This window comes from Morchella sextelata, assembly GCF_020137385.1.
Source record: "Morchella sextelata strain SCLS chromosome Unknown scls_9, whole genome shotgun sequence".
Classification (NCBI taxonomy): Eukaryota; Fungi; Ascomycota; class Pezizomycetes; order Pezizales; family Morchellaceae; genus Morchella; species Morchella sextelata.
Genome location: NW_025408624.1, coordinates 709663 through 732368, shown reverse-complemented (window position 1 = coordinate 732368; position 22706 = coordinate 709663). Strand labels below are relative to the sequence as shown.

Below are 22706 nucleotides of genomic sequence, written 5' to 3'. Positions count from 1 at the left end.
TTTCAGGACCATTTGGTTGCCCTAGTGAACTTGGTCTCGCCAGGGTCCATGGCTACCCCCATTATGTAAATCACGATAAATCACTCGTCGATTATTATATAACACCTTAATAGGTATTTATACTCAAATCCATTACGGACTATTCTCCCTTACGAGTGGAAGAGCTAGTTGGTGTCATGGACCTTTCCAATATGTGTAGTTTCCTTTCAGTATTCCGGGAGAGTGGGTGAATTTGCTTGGCTTGGAGAGACCTGGGTGGATGATAGTGTTGTAAAAATCATTCCTCGTTTCTGGGCCAATTATTACACAACCTAATATCTGGTACAACACTGGGAGCCCCCCGTGTCCCGATACTCCTGAGCGCGGATACAATTAGTGCCCACTGAAGCTATCGGATGACCATCCCAAATCAATACAGAATCACGGGAAAAAAAAGAAAAAGAACACAGCTCTATCTAGCTATCCATCTGGAGAGAGAGAAAAAAAAGAAGAAAACTCCCAAACCAAGACGCTACAACTATCTATTCCTACGCTACCTACCGTCTATCCGCATTCCTAATCCTCGCCTCCAACTCGGCCTTCTTCCTCTCCAACTCCCCAATCTCCTCCTCCTCCCTGCGGATCATCTCCTCCGTCACCATCTCCTCCCCCGGCCTCAGATACGCCGTCTCATCCTCATACACCACCCCATCCATCGCATCATCCTCCTCATCCTCCACCTCACCACCACCGCTCCGCCCATGCAGCAGGTCCAACTCGGCCTTCTGCGCATCTACTAGCGCCTCATAGTTCTCCAGCGACTCCGACAGCTGCTCGAACCTCTCCCGCGCCCTCTCGATCCGCTCCGCAGCACCAGGGATATGACTACACAACATTAATCAGCACCCACCCACTCTCTCTCTCTCCACAAAAAAGGGGCGATCCATACTACACAGCCCCCAACCTCTCCGCGCCCATCAGTAGTACCTCCACATCCACATCCCCCGTCGGCATCGGCACGCCACCGACCCCTCGCCCAACCCCGCCCGCGCCGCCGCGCCGCAGCTTCTCGACCATGTCGCCGCCGAGGACGGAGTAGACCGCCGTGTTTCTGCGCGGGGCGATGGAGACGCGGCCCTTCTTGTCGGCGTCGGGGACGGTGGCGGTGGACGTGGAGGTGGTGGTGGAGGGGACGGTGAAGAGGGCGCGTTCGTGGGCGTCGGTGTCGCGGATGAGGGAGACGATGTCGGTGGAGTGAAGGATTGCTGGGGTTTGTTAGTTGGGCGGTTGATAGAAGGGGGGGGAGGGAGAGGGACCGTTTGTGAAGATTTTAGGGGGAGCGAAGGGGAGGGTGGAGAGGGCTTGGGAGGAGAGGGTGATTTGCTCGAGGTGGGGGTCGAGGAAGGAGGTCATTGAGGTCATTTTGGGGGTGGTAGGCGGGTTTGCTTGTCGTTCAATCGTAGTAGTAATTGTAATTGTAGAAAGGTGAGTGTAGAGGTGAGACTAGTTGTTGGATGTGAAGCTGGACTGATGTTGGTTGTGGGAATATCTCCGGTGATGTTTTGGGGTTCCACCGCCAAAGTTGCCAGGGTGCACACACGGCTTATCGATAAGCGATCTTCCAGAGGCTTGTCTCAGCTCTGGGCCCTCATTGGTATTTGCACGATGGTGGTGCACATACATCGGGCAATTCAAATTAACTCAAACTCAACTGAGCAACAGGAGGCATATCTCTCCAAATAAATGCTACATCAGTCTTGCTCTCCTGCCAATCCAAACCCCCAAGCAGTAGTACATGTAGCCTTGCTGTGTCCAAGTGCTGGTCACAACCCTGCACTCGTCCCGCACTTCAAACCCCGCCAGCCAGCCAGCCAAGTAGGGTAACGAACGCATCACCAGCCAGCACCCGCTCCACCCGCACTACCAGCGAGCACACGCACGTAGCACACAACGCCGGCGGTCCCCAGAACCTTAATTGCATTATTATTACCCTGTACCCACTAGCACAGCGAGCGGCACCGCACCCACGCACTCACCATGGCAACCCCCCAGCCCACCGTCCAGCAGATCACCGACCTCCTCTCCTACATCCGAGCCATGAGCGCCCACGCCGCAACCCCGCTCCCCAGCGAGGTGCCATTAAAGATCAGCTATGCGCGCTACGACGCCGCCCAGGAGCCGAAGCAGCTCGAGGCCATCCGGCAGCTTATCTCTAGCGACCTGTCGGAGCCGTACAGCATCTATGTGTATAGATACTTCTTGTACCAGTGGGGGAACCTGTGCTACATGGTGGGTGTCTATATACTCCCTTCCTGGTTGGTGTTCGGCAGGTTATTGACGGGGTGGGGTGAGTGGTAGGCGATGGACGGCGAGCAGATAATCGGTGTTGTAGTATCGAAGCTCGAAGAGCACCGTAACGGTGTGATGCGTGGATACATTGCTATGTTAGCGGTCAAAGAGCAATACCGGGGCAAAGGAATCGGTACCACCCCCTCCCCCCCCCCCCCCCACATCCCTCTCCTCTCCTACCTCACCACTGACACTCCCTTACAGCCACCAAACTCGTCCAAATGGCCATCGACGCCATGATCTTTGGCGACGCCGACGAAGTACGTCCACCCCCACCCCTGCCTCCCTGAGCCCCCCACCCCCCATCGATTTCCCCAAAACAAACAAGAAGCAACCCCACAGGTGGCGCTAGAGACCGAGATCACAAACACGGCCGCGATCAAGCTATACGAGCGCCTGGGCTTCCTGCGCAGCAAGCGCCTGCACAGATACTACCTCAACGGCAACTCGGCCTTCCGCCTGCTGCTGCCGCTGAAGAGTCAGGGCCTGCTGCATGAGCATGAGGAGCATGAGTGCGGTGAGGACGACGGGCATGATCATGGGCATGATCATGGACATGGACATGATCACGGCGGGGAGGAGTGTGGTGGGCATGGCGGACATGGGCATGGGCATTGAGTGGTGCGTGTGGGGTGGGGTGGGGTGTGGTGTGGTTGGATGTGAGAGAAGTGTATTGTACGTATCAATTCCGGTGATTGAATTCCCTTTTTCTTTCTTTTATTCTGTGTCTTTTTGAATATCTCACTTGGAGTTGGGGAATTCATGCTGGTGGTGGTGTAGAGAAAAAAAACTCGGGCAGGAAGGAAGGCCGAATGAGAATTACATTTAGAAACGTCAAAGCCAAAGCCCCATAGCCCCGCCTACCGGCATCTAAGCAACAAGAGGAACCTATAGAGAGAATAGAACCAATAACTAGAAAAACAGACATACGAAAGGTCATACAATTCCCCATGTCGGTGATTTCCTTCATGAAATATCACTCGCACCGCCATACACAACCAAGAATATAATGTAATGCACCATTCTCATTCTGACTAAGCGTATCTGTATGTAACCGGAGGAAACCCAATCTCGTATCCTTCAACGGCAATGGGATAAGAATAATATCTACATCCATCATACCCCCACCTCATCGCCAGTTCTCACTACTACCAATTGCAACATCCACGCAGAACAGCTATGTAATTCTAGTTATCCACACGCCCAGCTAATCCCATCCCCGCGTAGCATGATGCGAGAGCCTACTATATACAATGAAGTTCCCAAGAGCTACACAAAAACAAAAAAAAGTCCCCCCAATAGATAACCGTGCGAGTGATATTCCATGACCCGTAGATCACGTACGTGTATAGAACCTCGTATGTCAGCATAAACTATAGATGAAGGGAGGTAATTAATTCTGAATAAACGACTAAATGTTCTTTCCGACGTTACCGAAGCGGCGAGCTAACAACGTTAAAGTTGCAGATAATAAAAAGGTATTTCTGGATAAAAGCGAGTGATAACCTGTGATCACACACGATGTGGGCATATTTCTACTTTAAAAATGATAGGGGGAGGCATCTTTGCCGACGGTTAGTCGGTGATGTTGTAATTACTCTGTTCATAAGAAACTGTAGTCTGAATATAAGACTGGCGAGTGCAGGCTGGCTAGGAGTATGATTTTTTCACACAGTCGATCGCGAAAAAGGCGTATAGGACAGTTATTTGATAAACTAAAATAATACTTGACATTATGATTGAACTAGGAAATATAAAGACAACGACCGTAGATAATAAACAGAAAATAACAACAGAAAAAGTACCTGGGTACATGCATGCAGTGATCGTGAAGAGCATCATGAAGCCCAATAATAAAGAAACCAACGCCACCCCAACACCATTTCAACTTCATCCAATAGATATGGAGACACCCAACGCTAAACCCCAACATAACTTCAAACATTATCTTAACCCCGGATTCCAACTCAAGCAATAATTCCACAGCCCAACCAAACTATATACTCACTAGAAATCTTTATTCTAGCGTGTTAAACCCTTGTCATCAACTTCAGATAACGTCAGTACAGAATGATAAATTGTAGCCAAGGATTGTAGAAAACTTACAGTTCTGAGCGAGCTTAGAAACCTTATCTTTAGGAGTCCTAGCTTCTTCGAGAGGCTCACCAGCGACATATTTCCACTTCCATAGACGCTCTTTTTTATCCACTTTCGCCTCGTAATTCAATGGTCCGGTGAATTTGAGATGGTACCTCTGATCCTTCTCATCTTTCACGACTTTAGGGGCAGCGAAAAGAGGAATTGGAGGGTTCAGTTGAGGAGATGGGGAGTTCGTTATCGTGTCGGAACTCACTGGACTTGCCATAGGGTTTGGACTTTTAGGGCCCTTTGCCTTGAGAATGTAGGGCATATGCGTCTTCCTGCCTTGCCAGTCGTCTCGATCACCGCATACTTCCTCGTCTAGAAGTCTATACATCTGTGTAGCCTGAAGTCCAACCGCTCGCAAGGTGAATCGGGAGGCTTTTCCGCTGTTTCGGGATGTGCATCTATTGCATCTGAAGATCGTGATGATACACCAAACGAATATCCACGCGACTGGAATGACAATGAGGACAACGATTGACATTGTCGTGACTTTTGAGGTACCCACAACTATATCACCGAGACCCTGTTTTGGAACTCCATTTTCTGTGGCAGCATTTCTATCGGGGCGTTCTTTGAGTAAGGTGGTTAAGGAGGCCGAATCTCGGAAGGCGTTCCGGGACGACACGTAGTTTACGTAAATTAAACGCTCCATGTCTTTGTGCCAACTTGCTGAAGCCGCGTCGATTACCCCGCCGTAGCTGCTCGAAGAAGAAACGAGAACTGCTCCTCCAAGAGTCCTCACTAGATTGGGGAATCTCGACTGTGAAAAATGAAAGGGGATAAGCTCATCCCTCAAAGCTCCGGGAACCACACTGTTGGGAAGTTGGTCGATATTCTGTGGATTATAAATCTTAATATCTTTATAAGCCCAATATGATTGCTCATAACAATGAAGGAACGGTCTGCCTCGCTTGATTCTATAGTGCGGAGAGTTTGGGTCGGCATCGACTAATTCGGTCTCATACACTGGATCAGTTGTGTTGTAAAAACTTTGTTGCATAACTGTTTCGAAAAGCAAAATGTACGAGGAGTTTCCGGTTAGGGTGCCAGTTTTGTGGTCCCTTGCCCAATCTGCAGCTACGACGGGTGCTCTGAGGGACAGTCTTGCGGGTATTGATACATTATTGGGGAGATATGGATAATAATAGATGTCATTATCAGGATCGGTTAATGTGTCTATATAATCGGAAATAAGCTCGCATTTCCCGCGGACAGGGAAAGTTAGATAACTGGCATGCTGTAGACCGAATTCTACACCCGTTATGGTGTAGTTGTAAGAAATACTCTGCTTATCGTGGACGATCGAAACTTTTTGCCTCGTCTCGTCGGAAATTGATTCTATAGCACCAGCAGCTCTCTGGGACGAGGATACACCAAATGTAAATGCTTCGATAATCATCGGTCGGGTCGTTCCTGGTAACCAGTAGAACACATTTGAGGGATTCACAGGAGCAACGTTGCCCATTGGAGATTCGTTGCCTATAAAAAGGGTTGATGCGATGAGCACACGGGCGGCCCCAGCAGAGATCATAAATCCTGCAGTTAGGAGTAAAACCATAACATCTAACATGCATGTTGCCTGATCCCCTACTGTTTTACACATTATCCAAGCGTGCTCCATCAACAATAGCATGGCTGAGGCTGGATCTGTTGTATTCCAAATGCTGACGAGAGCGATATACCTGTTGGCCTTGTTTCGGCGAACTTCCAACAATTGATCCGGTAACAATGGCTTGCTACCAGTGCCATCCTTTTTGAAATCATTGCGATCTTTTCGAGACCATACCCTGCTATCATTTTCTGTTGGGTACCATGTGATGATCAGGTAGGTGATGAATTGCCAGAAAAACCCGAACATCGAGCCAAGGATTATTGTGTATGCGGAAAGAAAGTATGCGCCTGTGCTATCGTCTACTGATATGGCTAGTTTGCCGCCTTTATCGGTGGGCATCATAAAAGCTTTCCATAGAAGATAGACATTCCTGGGTAGATCTGTATCGAGGGCTGAACTGACTGCCATTATGGATACAATCTGGTAACTGAAACCAGAACCTCGTAGCTATGGAGGCCGGTCGGTCTGCTGGTTTTCTGGCTGCACGTGCTATAGCTCTAGTACAAATGCATTAGAAGTGTCTTTGAAAAGATATAACTATGTACATATAGGTCGCTTTATTTATGTAATTAAGCCTTCTATCAGATATCCACATACCTTGATATAATGTATATACTATTTTATAGACGGTGCTAAAATGCACAAAGCTCGAGAAATTGTATGTTCAGGTGTAGTGGGTTGGAATTCTGAGAGAGTAGGTCCTTGGTGGCTTTTGTACGATTTGTAACTCAAAGGAAGTAATCTTGATGTGAGTCGACGCGACAGCTGGATTAAAATTGCATAGCAAGGTGGGGTATCCACAGAGAGCCTGGGTCTCTAACTTTATAGGATTATGTAGCCTAGAGGTTGTCATGGGCTTTATATTCCGAAAATAGTGGATGAGAATTGATGTGGGTATCTAATTATCAGTGGAGCCTCGCACATGCCTGCATGCAGTCAAAGCCTTGAGCAACGGGTGTGGATGGCGATGAGCCTATCCGCTTGCTTATCGGGCAAGCCTGGGTTTACGGATGTACTATAGGTTGAAGTCTTATATGCATGCTGCATGCTGCATGTTATTCCTATACCAGCCAGCCACGAGTTCTAACATACAGGTCTGGAACAAATCATTAAGCTTGTTGATAATGTTTCATTCTATCGAAAGCTTTAATTCAAAGACAAGTTGACCTGGACCCACACCACGCTACATGTATATACCAGGTCACACATGTTGAAGAAATAGATTCTTAAGACTGAAGTTGTGCGACTGCATGCAGGTTTCGTAGTTGTCATTTTGTTTGTTCCCAATTCTCATGTATGAAGGCCGTTTTCAACATTATACAAGTATGTATGTAAAGCTAGCTAGCACAATGTACTCTACATACATGTACATAGTGCTTAATGTAAGATAAAAGCCCTTACATGCTAGATCAGTTTCCCAATTGCAAGTGACTTCAAACTGTACATGTACTTACTCTAATCAAGTAGAATACTGATGTACTCGTAAATTCATGACGTTTCCGAACACGACTGCTATTGCATACCATATAAAAAGCGCTAAATCCACCTTTTTGTATGTCATGCAATATTGGTCGTGTTCGGAAACGCTATGAACATACGAGTAGAGTCTATTTTGCCTGCGCCGAGTCTAATGTATGTATGTACTCTATGTATGTACTTATACATGTATGTATGCATCATATGGGCAACGGTTTCACAGCACCGCCACGCCCGGTATACAGCCGCTAGCCTTCGCCGCACACAAACTAGAATGCTTACTGGTGCCCTGTTTAGCCACAACCAACGATCTGAGGGTCATTATTATTTATATCATCTAGTGCAGCTATGTACATACATACATGTAGCTGTCTAAACGTTGCTGGGCTTATTTCCATGGTCAGGACACCATATTACTTTAACCTGATTTTCGAACACTAATACATTAATTGCCTTGATGTTGCTATAGGCACTGCTAAATTATAAGGATATCTGCGAGAACATTTCTCTATGATAAAATTAGAAGGATCGGATAAAACATGCCTGTAAATACTCTATATATTGGGGCTTGGATACACACGTATTTTTGGTTTAAATGAATATATCATAATGGATATTCGCACCATGGCCAATTGCAACATGATGAGTACTTGCAAAAGATCTAGAGGGTATTTGTAGTAGTGTATGTACTATAGTTGGTATATATACATGACGTAATATGTAGCAATTGAATAGAGAATTGTGTAAAGTTTCCGATTCTAATTAACCATATATAGTGTATATAAGTACATGTAGCTACATGTATGTACTAGGCCGCCGCTCATTCTCTGGATGAAGTCCTTCCGAATATTTCGACTTCCCCTTCACGAAGTACTCGCTATTTTAGAGGATGATTAAGGAGCCATAGTCGTTTCATAGGTCATAACCCAAATGTGTGAGGAGAAGTTAGTATATAGATATAGGTTTATTAATACATGTATATCGTAGTTCACTGTATATACCTGTACCTGTACTGCGAAACAAGTATTATAATTACGCCTACCTACATATATACTGATCAAGACCGGCGCCGGCCGGCACACCACTTTGAGCGTAGGGGACGAAATCATATAATCTCATGTAATGTCGTTAGATAGGTCCAAGGGATAAATACATTCTTTTGGATAATCTCCTAATTAGCTAAGATGGTGGTAGCCTTAATTTGACCGTTCAATCAACCTACGGAGTTATGGTTAAAAAAAGGAAATTTATAGAAGTACTAGATTCCTATTGACTGGCGAGACACGACCGATTAGAGTCTGGTGTAGAGTAGGCTGGGGTCTTGAGAAACGAGGTTGAGAGATCAAGTCACCATGGGATACTAAGTACTCGGGGCAGGCAAGAAGAACCTGAAAATGACTTTTTATGGTAACGACCTCTGATTCGCGGCTGGCGAAAAGCTACACCAAATTGAGCCCCTGCTTGCAGCTTGCATTTTCAGGTTCTTATTGCCTGCCCCAAGTAGAGTACATGATACATGCATGTTGTTGGATACCTAGATATATATTGATATAGGTAGGGATTTTTGTTAAACCTTGTCTTTTAGAATATCGTGCTATTTGTGTTCACTTGCAAATACCCAATTATCTGGGGTACATACAAGGCTCTGGCATTTAGTGAGTGAACGGATCCTCACCTGTCAACACCCCATTTACTCTAGTTCGCTCACTTAATACCAGAGCCTTGTACATGTAGCTTATAGACTATGTATGTGCTGGTAGAGTACCAACTCTATGTACAGAGTCTGGGAGAATTAATGCGAAAGTCAGCGCTAAAGGAGTGGGTTTCTTGGTCCGTGCTCACAGCAAAAGTCCTTTCAAGAGCCAATGGGACTATCGGGTCACGGAAAACCCACTTTCGCAATAATTCTCCCCATCACTGTAGTATATACGGCCTATGACGGGCCGGATGTCGGCTAGTTCCAGGTCCCTGTATCCGATTTGGTGGGATTACTTCTAGATCGGGAGACTCCCGAATAAAGCTGCAGGTCATCGCCTAACGGAAACAATAAATTCGATATTTTTGGAATCTAGCCATGTGTTAGAGTGAGCCTCAATCGTGTATGTAGGTACTCTACTGGAGAACACGTGATTCCGTTGATGTGGTAAGATTTTACATTGCTATGCATGTCTCACTTGTTGTAAATAAGTTATGGGAAAACCTAAAAGGAACTACATGTACATGTAAGCGTAACTTTACCTACAGTAGATTTACTCTACGTGTACATGAAGTTACATTTATGTGGTACTAGCTAGTGGGTAATCTACCACACACGGCATGCGGTAATTTATCGTGAGTACGTACTAGAGTACTCTCTATGTACTCGTAGTTTTTTGACGTTTCCGGACGCGACCACTATTGCATGCCATACAAAAGATAGCCTTGGCGGGTTTTTTCTGTGTATGCAATAGCAGTTGCGTCCAGAAACGCTGTGAAATTGCGAGTAGGTAGAGTACATATTCTGGGACGTAAGTACGGTATGTAGGTAGAGTACTGTATTCTAGGCACACGTACCCTTCCATTTACTGCATAACAGTATTGGCTAGACTGGTACTCTACATACTACTACTAGAGTACTATGTGCATGGTGTGTGGTAGGCTACATGTATATTTTCCCTAAGGCTGATTGTTTCTCGTGCAGAACACGGCGGCGCAGTGCAGCATCAATCGAGAATTATATCTTGATCGGGGTACGTAAATGAAGCCAATCGCTGGCAGTCCATGTTAGTTGTTAAATAGCTGGTTCCGTCCCCCTCGAGTCTAAGAGAACCCAAACTCAAGCCTTAATCCACAAAGCTTTCACTAGCTAAGTTCACATTATACCCACCCGCCAACATGACGAACTCTTTAATGCTCTCAGTATTCCTGGCTTTCTCTTCCATTGCTGGCTCTGCATTCGCCCAATATGAAGCCCTAGATATCATCGATCTCTGCGAACAAACGCCCGAACTTACTGGCATTGGGGAATACTTCAGAAATTATCCGGAAATATACAATAGTGTCTACGCCCCTGTGCGTGGTATGAGCATCTTCCTCCCATCAAACGATGCTTTAGCAGATTACGCCAACTCTACAACAAACACCCTTCAAGAGCGCGGAAATCCCTTTGTAGACCAGAATCTCTATGTTGCAGATAATTTCAATCCATCGCCTTACATAAATACAAGGACATCAACACGTCAGAACAAGAGAGCTGACACTGAGAGTGGCGGAGGCGAGCCGATAACACTTCGAACGGCAGCGAAGGGTCACAACCTGAGAAACCTCTTCATCGGTCTGGTCTTTGGTGACTCCTCGGGAGACTCAAAGCGGTTGAAAGAGCGTTCATTTGAGAATCCTCCGGAACCAAAACTTCCTGGAATTACAATTTCTACTGGACTTGGGAAGAAATCGAACATTAAGTGGGGAAGTCTGAAGAGTAAACAGGGGATAATCTATATCCTTGATCGGTGAGTTTACCTTCTCATAAGGCGGGATCGAGTTAGTCAAGTTTTGTTTGCTAACTAGTGACATTTCTAATAGAGTTTTTGAATTTCCCGAAACGGCCTCGAGTTCACTAAGACAGATTGAGGCCGCCGAATTTCTTGGTGGAGTAGAAGCCAATGGACTGAAGGAAAAGTATGATACCGCAGACCAAGTCACCATTTTCGCACCGATCGACGGGTCATATAATAGCTCCTGCAACTGTTCTATAACCGCAGCATCTGTTGAGGCCCATGTCGTGTATGGCGCTGCTCTGTACAACTCTGTGCTCAAGGATGGAACAGAATTCCAGACATGCCAGGGCAAAAAGTTGAAGATCACTGTCCAAGGTGGGGAGAAGTATGTCAATGGCGTGAGGATTGTTCTGAGTGATGCGATCACTCTGAACGGTGTTATCCATACGATTGAGAGGGTACGTTATTGCGATAATCTCTATCAATTATGATAGGCTTTTTCTGACAATGGACTTAATTTAGCCCTTGGTTGACTCGGACTATAATGAATACGAGGGAACGACAACGACTGAAGCAACGCCTGTGGCCACCGTGTACCAACCATCAACCGGTACCACTGGCGTCCCTGCCGCCAGTACCACTACACCATTGGCAGGCACAAATGCCACCACTACCCCCTTGCAATTCATGGGATCAGCTTCAATGCTGGGGATGGTTGACATGAGGGTCACTTTGGGTACAGTTGTGTTTGCATTGGCGGTGTTTATGTTTTAATGATATGATGTAATGCGATGATTATTATGATGGTTGGGGGGCTTGGGGGCTTGGGTGTAGGGTACCTTTTTTTCTTTTCTTTTCTTTTTCTGGGAGCGGGCCGGGACTGGGGGGGTATTTTTGGGAAGCGGGAGATGTGTGGAATGTGCCAAGTGTGGTGATATTTAAGAGGCAACTTCGCCTTTTTTCTTTGGTTTTTTTATAATGAATAGAGTGCCTCTACCTAGGTACATGGTAATACGAAAAGAATTCAGACCAAACAAAACGTAGCCCTGTTCATGCACGCTTGTTTATTAGCCTGTACACACATACATACATGTATGGTGCGCCCAGTCATAAAGGTAGTCAAAAATCGGGGCGAGGTCGAGGTTGAATAACTTTGCAATGAAACAAATTATGAAAAAACTGGTCGGTAAAATTGAAGTACTAGTGATGAGGAATGATTTTACCAACCAGATTTTTGATATCTCTCCTAGTTAAAAAGTTATTCAAGCTTGAAATTCGGTATTTTAGTATGTAAAAAGCGCCAAGACTAAACAAAGTGGAACAATATTATACCCATTTATACCCTTAAAGAAGCAAACCTGATCAGGCCATGGTAGTGATGCAGCAGAAGGCTAGAAATGGGCCCTCTTATTGGCCCATGAGGCCATATTGCAGCCACAATTGTTCCACTTCTGTATCTTCCGTATGCCACCCCATCACCTTTAAGAGTGTGCGCACCATATGTAGCTGCAATTGCCAGCTCTTATCCATACATGTACACTGGCTCGGCTACGTAGTGTAGTTACCCGAGTATATCTGGGGGACCAGATCTTCCAGTCTCCCGCCAGATCTAGATTACATATAGTTATATCACCGAATTCAGCCTTCGTATAGTAAACACACTAGCCAGATGTATCCACGCGCAAGGCATTAGGTGCCTTTTTGGACAGCTTGACATGTGCTGTGGCTCATGCAGTCCAGTCCGTAATAGCAAGTTAACAACAAACCCGCCCAGCCAGACCCTGCCCAGACCTCCTCACTCAGGGCGACGACGACAACGCAGGGTCACACAGCCAAAACCAACCAACCAACCCCTCCCTCCCAGACCAGAGAGCATCGTAGGTTATGCAGGTAAGGTCGCCAAGTCTTTCGGCTATCACTGCAGCTTTCCCAACTCTCGGTAGCTGCTGCTGTCTCCGTGTCCTAGAGGTGCAGGGCTATAACAGCCAGCATAGGCTAACCTTAAACCGCAACAATGCGCAGTCGCAGTTCGCGGACAGCTCTCGTAAAAGCACAAGAGATAGGTTCTCTGTTCGGGCAATGTTTAACGAGGCGGAAAGAAAAAGAGAGATCTGAGATTAATTGCTTATGTTTTGTCTGACTGGGTCGACCGACAGTGAAGAGTAGCTCAGTAAGTACATAATAAGTTATTAGGCGCAGCAGCAGCAGTGCATGCCGTTGGAATAGAGTTATGACTGTGCACTGTGTCCCGACTAGTGCTAGTTCGGTTACTTGCTCTACTAATACAGTTTACACCCTAGTGACCCCACCACTCATACCATAAAATACGCCTATATATAGTGACACAAAAGCATTCATAGCCTTCATTCATATGGTTACTAATAAGAAATACAAGAATGATGATATAGCCTAAAGCAATAAAAGACGACAAAAGGAAAAAGGAGTAAGCGTAAAAAACAAAAGCAACTGCACATTTAATTTAGGATATAGAAAGAAGTCAGAAGTCAGAAGCAGAAGAAGCACAGCCAACGTCAAAGTCAAAGCCCCCCCGCAAAAGCATAATTAAGTCTAATCCGGGGGTGCTGTCTATTCTCGAACAGTGCACCGACACTACCTGCCTACCCTAGGCAGTAGCGTGCACAACTCTAAATCCAGCGGCAATCGTCTTCTGAATCTCTTCGTTCTTGTGCTGCAGCAGGCTCAAGGCGTACGCCACATCGTTCCACTGCCTTTCCGTCTCACATCTGCCCAGTCGGGCCGCAAGCTTCTCCGCAAGCTGCTTGGCATGCTTATCCTTCTCCACAAAACTAGCCAAAAACTTGACGATCCTCCTCAACGCGTCCTCCTCGAGCTCCCTCTCGGCGCTCAGTAGGGAGAACATGTCCACAAAGTGGTTGTAGACGGCGTTGTCCTTTGTTGCCAGCTCAGTGAAGAACATCCGCGAGAGGTCAGCGATGCGCTTGTCGGAGTCCTCGAGACATTTGGCCATTTCTCCGAGCTGGCCCTTGACTTTGACTTGTCCAGCCAGAATCAGGAAGGTTAACGTCATGAGACAGGTCCGCTTCACGGAGGCATCGGGGTCATTAAGACGTCGATATAAGAAATCGGTGTTTTCATCAATGAGGTGGTTGAAACACACGGCCATGTCGCCTAGCGCAATCACGGCATTGCTGCGCGTGATGGGGTCGGCGGAGCGCTCCATTATCGTGATTAGGAGTGGAAGATTAGTCTCACAATATTCAGCGGATACACACATCAATTTGGCCATGCATAGTGTGCTCTGTGCTTGTAGGTTTCGGTCCTGGTTGTTGGCTGCATATTAGCGAAGTGTAACAATGGGGTGAAAAAAAAAGAAAATGCACTTTGACGGCATTGGTCCTACCTTGTAGATAAGATTATTTGCGCAAATCTCAGCAACCAATGGGCCGAAGTTTGAGAGTAATGAGTTCTGCCCATACAGCAGCTCTCTCTCTCGGATGATAGCCATAGCCTCGGTGAAATCGTCCTCTGAGGTACCGCCGATCAAATCGAGCTCGTCTTTCTCGTCGCCGTCCTTCTTTTTCGGCGTAGGATTTGCATCTTTGTCTAGGTTGTACGAATTGTTGTTAGCAAACTTTTGCACCTTGTCCACACACACACCCCCCCCATTGCAGGCTATCTCAGCTCCAAAAGCCAAAAGTGCGCATTTCATCGGCAAAAAAAAAAAAAATGCTCACTTTTCTCGCTGTCACTTTTCCTTTTCTTGAAGTCCAGCTCCATGATCTCCAAGTGCACGATTTGCTTTACCGCGACATGTCCCACAATGAACAACAATTGGCTCAAGGCAAACGCCTTACCCTTCTTCTCCCTGCCCTCCGCGTCTTCGTGTCCAGCAGGCAACGGAGGAGGAGGAGGAGGAGGCGCCGGCATTGCATCCTCCATGTCCACATCGCCCGCATCCATCATATCCTCATCTCCGTCAGCATCCACCCCACTCCTCGGAGTCTCTGGCGGAGCCGCACTCCCCTCTCTGCTGCTACCGGGGATTGCTGGACCCTGAGCTGCAAACACGCTCTTGGTCTTGCGGCGGATGATGTCAGTGCATAGCTGGTCCGGGAACTTTGCTAGTGCGTATATAGCCGATATCGCCTGCTCCGCGACGCCGAACCACTCCTTATCGTCCGATGCAAGCTCGACCAGGGCCGCTAGTCGGACCAGAATTGCGTGGTCGTTCGGAAGCTTGGTCATGGTTGTGGTAGTAGCATCTACACAAACAAGCAAAGAAAGAAAAACAAATAAGAATCCGCGTTAATTAATTCTAGACTAATGATTCGCTATGCAGATCATCACCCATCACCACACACACACACACACACGCGCACCACCACACACTCTCCCCCCCGCTGTTGACTGGCCAATGCGCGGGTGCTTGCGCCTGGGTTGGTTGCCTGTCTGAGACCCGGTAGGGAGCTGACAGGCATCCCCATGGTTTCAGGCATTTTGGGAATGGCACTGCATTGTCTCTCCCGGAATCCGAGGCCGGGGTTTGCACTAGGCCCCCCGCCTGCAGGAAGTGGAGTATCTCGAGTAGGGAATCCAAAAAAACAACAAAAAACTCAAAATTCCAATGCAGGCCAGCCCAAAAGCACAAAGCACCAATCACCCAGTTGCGAGCACACGCAGCAAGAGGACCAATCACGTGACAGCGACAAATCATGCACCTCTTACCGGAGGAACCACCACCGCCATCGAGAGTGATTTTGTGTGTGTGTGTGTGTGTGTGTGTGTGTGTGTGTGTGGAATGGAATGGATATGGGTAGTTTTCTTTTCGGGGGGGGAATATGAATCATCAATCAATTTTTTTTTACTCACCTTTCGCCGCCCTCCCAACAGGGCTAATATGTCTTAAAGCCGAACACGTATACCTAGCCAGACCCAGGTCAGCCCTACCATAGCGGCCCAGGCCAATCCTGAGGATTGTTTCCAGCTCCCTCACGACGATTTCGGGCTCTGCGTGCGCTAGCATGCCTAGGACGATGATCGCGCCCCTGCGCTGGTTCTTGCTGATTTCGCGCTTCTGGACGCCGTAGATCTGCCAGAGCTTGTGCACGACGAGATCGCTGACATGGCCCTCCTTCATCATCTTGGAGAGCAGCTGCTCGAGACAGGTTAGCTCGGCGGCCGTGGTGTCGAACGTCAGCGAGATCATGTTGCGCGCGATGAAGTTTGCCGTCTCATTGGGCGAGAAGGTGTCGGGCGCGTCGAAGAAGAGGTCCTTGTACACCTCGATGAGGTGTGATTGGATGCCCTTGCCTTCGTCGCTGTTGCCTTTGGTCCAGATGAGACGGAGCATGCGCCGGATCCCGTCCTGTGAGGTTTAGAGAGCTTAGTCAAGGATTATCACTCGATTGGGTTTCTGCGAAATTATCACTCGTTTTTTGTGTGTGACAAAGGAAATTAATAAAGGAGCATAGGTAATGATAGGGAATGGTTGGATGGGGTAATAGGTGGCAGGGGAATGTGCGAATTGTTTGGAAGATGTGGGAAATGTCCGTGTTCAGCTGTATGCGATCGTGAATAGGAAGTGATAGTGAATGATAAGATATGAAAATAAGTGGTAGACGATGGTACGAAGCGATAGGAAGTGATGCTGAGTGATGGGGAGTGATGAGGAGTGGTGGAAAGTGATTGAAGTGATGGGTAATGTCCGTGAATGACTGTAAATGGCCATATTTGATAGATGACGGGGGATAATTGGAAAAGAAGAAGACAATTGTAAATGACGGTAAACGCCAATGAACAATTGAAAGTCCAAAAACCAAAAACCACGAGTCCAAAGACCAAAAAGCCAAAAACCACGGGTCCAGGGACCAGAAAGCCAAAAAGCCAAAACCACAAAACCACAAGCCCCAAAACCACAAACTCCAAAAAGCCAAAAGCCAAAAGCCAAAAAGCCTAAAAGCCTTTTTTTGAAAAAAGCCAAAACCACAAAACCCAAACCCAAAAATCCAAGTATCGGGTATGGTTTTCGGTTTTTGGCTTCCCCAAACTCGCAAAACTCCCCAAAACCCAAAAACAAAAGACCACGTAAACCAAAGAGAAAAAAAAAAACCACATACCTTCGCCGTCTCAACCTTATGCACATCCAGCACCCTAAAGAAATCCATCGCCTCCACCACCTCACTCTTATTCTTCGACCCCAGCAGCTGGCACACCAGCCTCGACGCATCATGCACCGTCTGTATGAACCTCACCGCCTCCGCATAATACCTCCTCGTCAGCTGCAGCCGCGATATCTCCTCCGAGTTCGCCATCATCTGCTGCACCTGCGGGGTCGTCGGCCCCGCCGGTGTCGCCGCTGACGCCTTCTTGTTCTTGCGGCGCGGGGTCTTAGGTTCGCCGTCTTCGCCTTCCTCCACTTCTTCTTGGTCTTCTTCGTTGTCGTCGTCATCTTCACCCTCCACCATCGTAGCGTCATCAAGCAGCGCCGGATCCACCGTCTCCTCCCCCACCGCCGCCTTCTCCATCCCCGGCGGCGGCTGCAGCGCGCCCAGCTCCCTCTCCACGCCCGCCAGCCTCTCCGCCCACTCCCTCATCCTCAGCGTCCCGCCATGCAGCGCGCCATACGGATGGGTCCCCACCAGCCTCGCCAGCAGCCTCACCGCATTCCTCCTTACATTGCTGCTCTTATCCTGCAAGCTCCTCAACGCAAGATCCGCCGCCTTCTGCCGGCGCTTCGGGAACTTGTTGTCGAGGTCCAGCAGCTTGGTGATGTACACCTGGATCGTCTTGGAGCGGCAGTAGGGGTTGACGTCGAGGAAGCGCTCCTCGAGAACGTCGAAGAAGGACTTCATCTGCGCCTTTGTGTGCGGGTGCGAGGGGGCCGTGCGGGTCAGGTCCAGGATGAGGTTGCCGAGGACTTCGAGGACGGCGCAGCGGAGGTTGTAGGACTGGTTTTGGTGGTTAGTGGGGGGTTGGAGTCATTAGATATCACTCGGTTTGGTTGGAGCGGGGAGGGGAGCGGGGAGTGAAGAGTGGGGAGCGGGGACTTACCTCGCTGTCGAGCAGCTTGATGAGGAGCGTCATCTGCTTGATTACGAGGCGCGGGGCGAGCTCGGAGAGCTTGATGATGAAGCCCGAGACGGACTTGGGGCCGCGCGTGTCGTTGCTGTTGAATTCTTTGTTTGAGAGCTCGCGCAGGATCTCGTCGACGAGCTGGGGGTAGTCGTATTGCTCGGAGAGGATCTGTAGGAACTCGGCCATGGGCTCTGAGAGGTGCTCGAAGTAGGTTAGGTTCTGGACGATGGATGTTTGGGCGCCTGTGTGATAATTGGCGGTGTTAGCAGGCTGTGTCTGTATATATCTGCATATATCTGTATATATCTGCATATATCTGTATATATCTGCATATATCTGTATATATCTGCATATATCTGTATATATCTGTATATATCTGTATATATCTGTATATATCTGCATATATCTTCATATATCTTCGCAGTTGCAGTATGGTAGATATGTATGTATGAAGCGGGGGGCGGGGGAAATACCAAACGCATGCCCATGATGCTTCACCGCAATACACAGCACCTTAAACAAATACATCCTGACCGCCGTATTCTTGACCCTCGCCTCGCTCTCCAGCACCACATACGCCGGCCTCGTAAACAGGCTCACAAACGTGTCGCGCTCACTCGTCGTCACAAACACGCGCAGCAGCTTGAGCCTCAGCACCTTACACATCGTCTCCAGGGCCGCCAGGAGGTGGGTCGCCGAGTCCCAGCTCTGCTGCTGCTGCGACGCTTTGCCTTTGCCCTTTCCCTTTGCGCGCGCCGCGGTGGTTGTGGTGGTGGTGGTGGAGGATGCGGCGGCGGCGGCGGCGCGCGACTCGACGGCCGTGACGGCCCATTGCGTGAGGAAGCCGTAGATCTCGAGGAGCAGGCGGTGCTCGGAGAGGGACTCGGGGGAGGCGTGGTCGATCTCGGAGGCGAGGATGTCGGATTGCGCGGAGAGGCCGGAGGTGATGAGGTCGACGATCTTGCCGATTGCGGGGGTGGGGAGCGTGGGGAAGAGTCTGGTTCTGTTAGCTCTGTTTCGGGGGTGGGGGGGGAGGGAATTTGGGGGGGGGGGGGGGGGGGGGTGGGGTTACTTGAGGAGGCATTGCAGCGAGTCGAGGGTTGAGGATCGCGCGATGGCGTCGGGCGAGGCGGCGACAGAGTCGATGATGGCCTCGAGGATGGGGGTGAGCTGGGCGTTGGAGAGGGAGGCGGGGTCGGACTCGGCGTCGAGGAGGTCGGGGTGGGCGTCGGGGGTGGGCACGGTGGCGGGGGCGTCGAGGTAGTGCTTGAGCGAGAGCTTGAGGTCGAAGTCGGCGCGGTCGGCGTCGTCCATGGCTGTGGTTTGCGGTGGCTGTGTGTGGTGGTGAAGGTGCGGTGTGGCGAGGGGAGGCGAGGGGAGGCGAGGGGAGGCGAGGGGAGGCGAGGGGAGGGGAGGGGAGGTGTGGAGTGGAGAGGTGCAGATGTGCGAGTGCAGAGGGGAAGTGCTGTTATCGTGCGGCTGATATCGTTGTTATCGCGGTTATCGTGGGGCGTTGATCTGTGCGTGGGATGCGAGCGGTTGCGGTTGCGGTTGCGGTGTTGGTGGAGTGAGTTGAGTTGAGTTGAGGGTCTGGCTGGCTGGCTGCTGGCTGGCGGGTGAGCGAGCGAGCTGAGGTGAGGTTTTGTTTGTTTGTTGACGGACTGGCGGTTGGCTGTCACGGGTGCGGGCGTTGCGTGGCGGGGAGACGCGACTTTGCTTGATTTTGCAGCGGAGACAAAGACACAAACACACACACGCACAGATGCTCATGTGTGTGTATTTCGTGTTCGAGCCTCTGCTTCGAGATACGCCAAGTTCCTGGCAGCAATTGCCCCTCTTCTGCTGCGATTCGCGTCTTTTCTCTCTTTGACCTGCTCTCACTCTCACTCCCGGCCCCGGGCATCGTGACCATTTCTTTGCCAGTCGCGGCACCCAACCTCACCACCACGAACAACCTCACCTTCCCAATCCCCGCCCCCAATCCCACTTCACAATGTCCCTCAACGCCTCCGCCGCGTACACCACCACCTCGACCTCCAAGCAGCACCTCTCGACCACCACCGCCGCCACCCCCACCCCCACCTCCACAACCCCCAGCGACTCCGGCCCCGAGACCGTCGAGCTGCAGCCCACCGACGACGACCGCGCCTTCGCCTCCGACGACGACGACGAGGACGACGAGGACGACGAGGACGACGAGGACGTCTCCGGCACCGACCACTACACCAGCGCCACCCACCGCGCGCGCGCCCTCGCCTCCGGCGACCCCTCCGCCTCCGAAGCCGACGACTACGACGAAGAAGCCGACGACGACGACGACGACGACGACGACCACACCGTGACGGGCGAAGCCGCCTCCGCCTCCGAAGACGACGAGGAGGAGGAGGCGGCCTCGTCCCCCGGCGCATACTCGGCGAGCGAGGACGAGGACGACGACCCCTCGCAGCTGGACCCGGCCGTGGCCGAGGAGATGGACAAGTTCGAGGCGACGTTCAAGGGCTTCTCGCGGCGCTTCCGGCTCGTCAACAAGATTGGCGAGGGCACGTTCTCGAGCGTGTACAAGGCCGAGGACCTCGAGTACGATCTGTTCGACAACTCGTGGGACCACTCGCACTCGGGGTCGGGGCCGGGGTCGCGGAGGGCGGGGGGGAGGCCAAAGTATGTGGCCGTCAAGAGGATCTATGTGACGAGCTCGCCGGCAAGGATCCAGAATGAGCTGGAGCTGCTGCACGACCTGAGTGGGTGCGAGAGCGTGGTGCCGCTGATCACGGCGTTCCGCTGCCTGGACCAGGTGGTGGCCGTGATGCCGTACTTTAAGCATGTGGACTTTCGCGAGTATTTTAGGGAGCTGGGTATGGTGGACATCAAGTGCTACTTTCGGAACCTGTTTCAGGCGCTGAGGCATGTGCATAACCATGGGATTATCCATCGCGATATCAAGCCTACGTGAGTGTTTTTTCCCCCTTCCCCTTCCCTGTGGGCAATTGCATCATGAGATATCACTCACACCAATTCACACCCCCGTCACTCACCTCCCCCCACTCCACCCCTCTCCGCACCACTATAAACCCCCCACCCCCCCATCCACATTCACACTAACACCCCCCAGCAACTTCCTCTACGACTTCCGCCGCGGCCGCGGCGTCCTCGTCGACTTCGGCCTCGCCGAACGCGAAGGCACCGACAGCCAATTCTGCCTCTGCCAGCACGCCACCCCGCCCAGCACCCGGCCCCCCACGCTCGCCCCCTCGCTCGGCTACCCCAAACACGACTCGCGGCCCTCGCGGCGCGCCAACCGCGCCGGCACGCGCGGCTTCCGCGCGCCCGAGGTCCTCTTCAAATGCACCAGCCAAACCACCAAGCTCGACATCTGGTCCGCCGGCGTCATCCTGCTCACCATCCTCTCGCGGCGCTTCCCGTTCTTCAACAGCAGCGACGACGTGGACGCCATGATTGAGATCGCGACCATCTTCGGAAAGGCGAAGATGAAGGCGTGTGCGGCGCTGCATGGGTGTGTGTTTGAGACGAGTATCGCCACGATTGGCGAGAGGGGGTTTACGCTGGAGAAGATTGTGCTGTGGGCGACGAATCGGACGGCGAATGGGAGTAGTAGGGATGGGACGGGGGATCAGCGGCTGGGGAGTGAGGAGGCGGAGGCGGTGGAGCTGCTGAGGGGGTGCTTCGAGTTGGATCCGGGGAGGAGGTGGGCCGCGCAGGAGGCGCTGGAGTGTGTTTTTTTGAGGGAGTAGTGCGGCGCGGGGGGGGGGGGTGGTATCTTTTAAAAAGCTTTTTTTTTTTAAACCTTTTATTTTTAAACTTATTCTTCTTGTTTGTTTTTGCTTCTTTCTTTTTAGCTAGCTAGTAGACTATTATGGTTGGTTGGTTGGTTGGGCGGGTGTATATAGGGTTGGAGTTGGTCTTTGTAGCATTAGTATCATTACCATCGTAGAATACAACATCTAGTGTTTTTATCATTGACTCTCTCTCTTCAATTCCCTAACTCGCAAACAGACTCGTGATACAAATACAGTAAACAAAAAACACTCTCTTCGACTCCACTACACGTACAGAAGACTTTTACACTCGCCATATCAAATTCCCAATAAACACACCCTAGTAACATCCACTCCAAGCTGCGACATGGAACAACAACCTCCCCAATTGACCAACCCAACTAATTCACCCCACCCAACCTACAGCCCCCTCCCACCACGAGAGGCCAGGGTGTCGGGTAGCCTCGCCAGCACTTCCTAGTAACTAGACAGTACTAGTATAGGCGAATTCACGGCTGTAGTTGAGGGTCAATGATAGGGCAATCGTGCAGCTGATGACAGAGGTCTGATATTGAAGCCCTGCTCTAGCTCCACGGAGCACATTCCAAGTGCTCCCCAAAACCCCTCTAGATCTTGTATAATAGCGGGGAGGTGATCGGTTTTAGAGCCACGCCCCACTTCAGTGGCTGAAGAGTAGCTATATATACAAACGTGAGTGTATGTACATTGGTTGAATTTTTTGATAAGGCTATAATTAGAAAGAAAAAGGAAGAAAACCCCATCTAGATCCCCGCAAGGAAGGGGGTGGGGGGAGGGGGGATAAAAATGAAAAAAAGGATA

General features: G+C 50.0%; 7 protein-coding genes across 7 annotated transcripts; 3 read left to right on the top strand and 4 right to left on the bottom strand.

The window, feature by feature from the left end:
• Positions 1–536: 536 nt before the first annotated feature.
• H6S33_012878 (uncharacterized protein) lies at positions 537–1401 on the bottom strand (the record flags this gene model as incomplete). Its single annotated transcript, XM_044844225.1, has 3 exons — positions 537–864; positions 932–1244; positions 1296–1401. 3 exons carry the CDS (start codon positions 1399–1401, stop codon positions 537–539), a joined length of 747 nt encoding a protein of 248 aa, XP_044694587.1.
• A 615-nt stretch (positions 1402–2016) lies between these two features.
• H6S33_012877 (uncharacterized protein) lies at positions 2017–2946 on the top strand (the record flags this gene model as incomplete). Its single annotated transcript, XM_044844224.1, has 4 exons — positions 2017–2268; positions 2338–2461; positions 2533–2588; positions 2671–2946. The coding sequence occupies 4 exons, from the start codon at positions 2017–2019 to the stop codon at positions 2944–2946; spliced, it is 708 nt and encodes a 235-aa protein (XP_044694586.1).
• A 1404-nt stretch (positions 2947–4350) lies between these two features.
• H6S33_012876 (uncharacterized protein) lies at positions 4351–6493 on the bottom strand (the record flags this gene model as incomplete). Its single annotated transcript, XM_044844223.1, has 2 exons — positions 4351–4376; positions 4435–6493. The coding sequence occupies 2 exons, from the start codon at positions 6491–6493 to the stop codon at positions 4351–4353; spliced, it is 2085 nt and encodes a 694-aa protein (XP_044694585.1).
• A 3942-nt stretch (positions 6494–10435) lies between these two features.
• On the top strand, positions 10436–11811 carry H6S33_012875 (uncharacterized protein; the record flags this gene model as incomplete). The annotated part of the gene is made up of 3 exons (XM_044844222.1): positions 10436–11049; positions 11123–11495; positions 11560–11811. 3 exons carry the CDS (start codon positions 10436–10438, stop codon positions 11809–11811), a joined length of 1239 nt encoding a protein of 412 aa, XP_044694584.1.
• A 1849-nt stretch (positions 11812–13660) lies between these two features.
• H6S33_012874 (uncharacterized protein) lies at positions 13661–15264 on the bottom strand (the record flags this gene model as incomplete). Its single annotated transcript, XM_044844221.1, has 3 exons — positions 13661–14338; positions 14420–14622; positions 14754–15264. 3 exons carry the CDS (start codon positions 15262–15264, stop codon positions 13661–13663), a joined length of 1392 nt encoding a protein of 463 aa, XP_044694583.1.
• Positions 15265–15880: 616 nt separating this feature from the next.
• H6S33_012873 (uncharacterized protein) lies at positions 15881–19407 on the bottom strand (the record flags this gene model as incomplete). Its single annotated transcript, XM_044844220.1, has 5 exons — positions 15881–16384; positions 17136–17966; positions 18070–18335; positions 18567–19090; positions 19166–19407. The coding sequence occupies 5 exons, from the start codon at positions 19405–19407 to the stop codon at positions 15881–15883; spliced, it is 2367 nt and encodes a 788-aa protein (XP_044694582.1).
• A 679-nt stretch (positions 19408–20086) lies between these two features.
• On the top strand, positions 20087–21842 carry H6S33_012872 (uncharacterized protein; the record flags this gene model as incomplete). Its single annotated transcript, XM_044844219.1, has 2 exons — positions 20087–21039; positions 21203–21842. 2 exons carry the CDS (start codon positions 20087–20089, stop codon positions 21840–21842), a joined length of 1593 nt encoding a protein of 530 aa, XP_044694581.1.
• Positions 21843–22706: the final 864 nt, after the last annotated feature.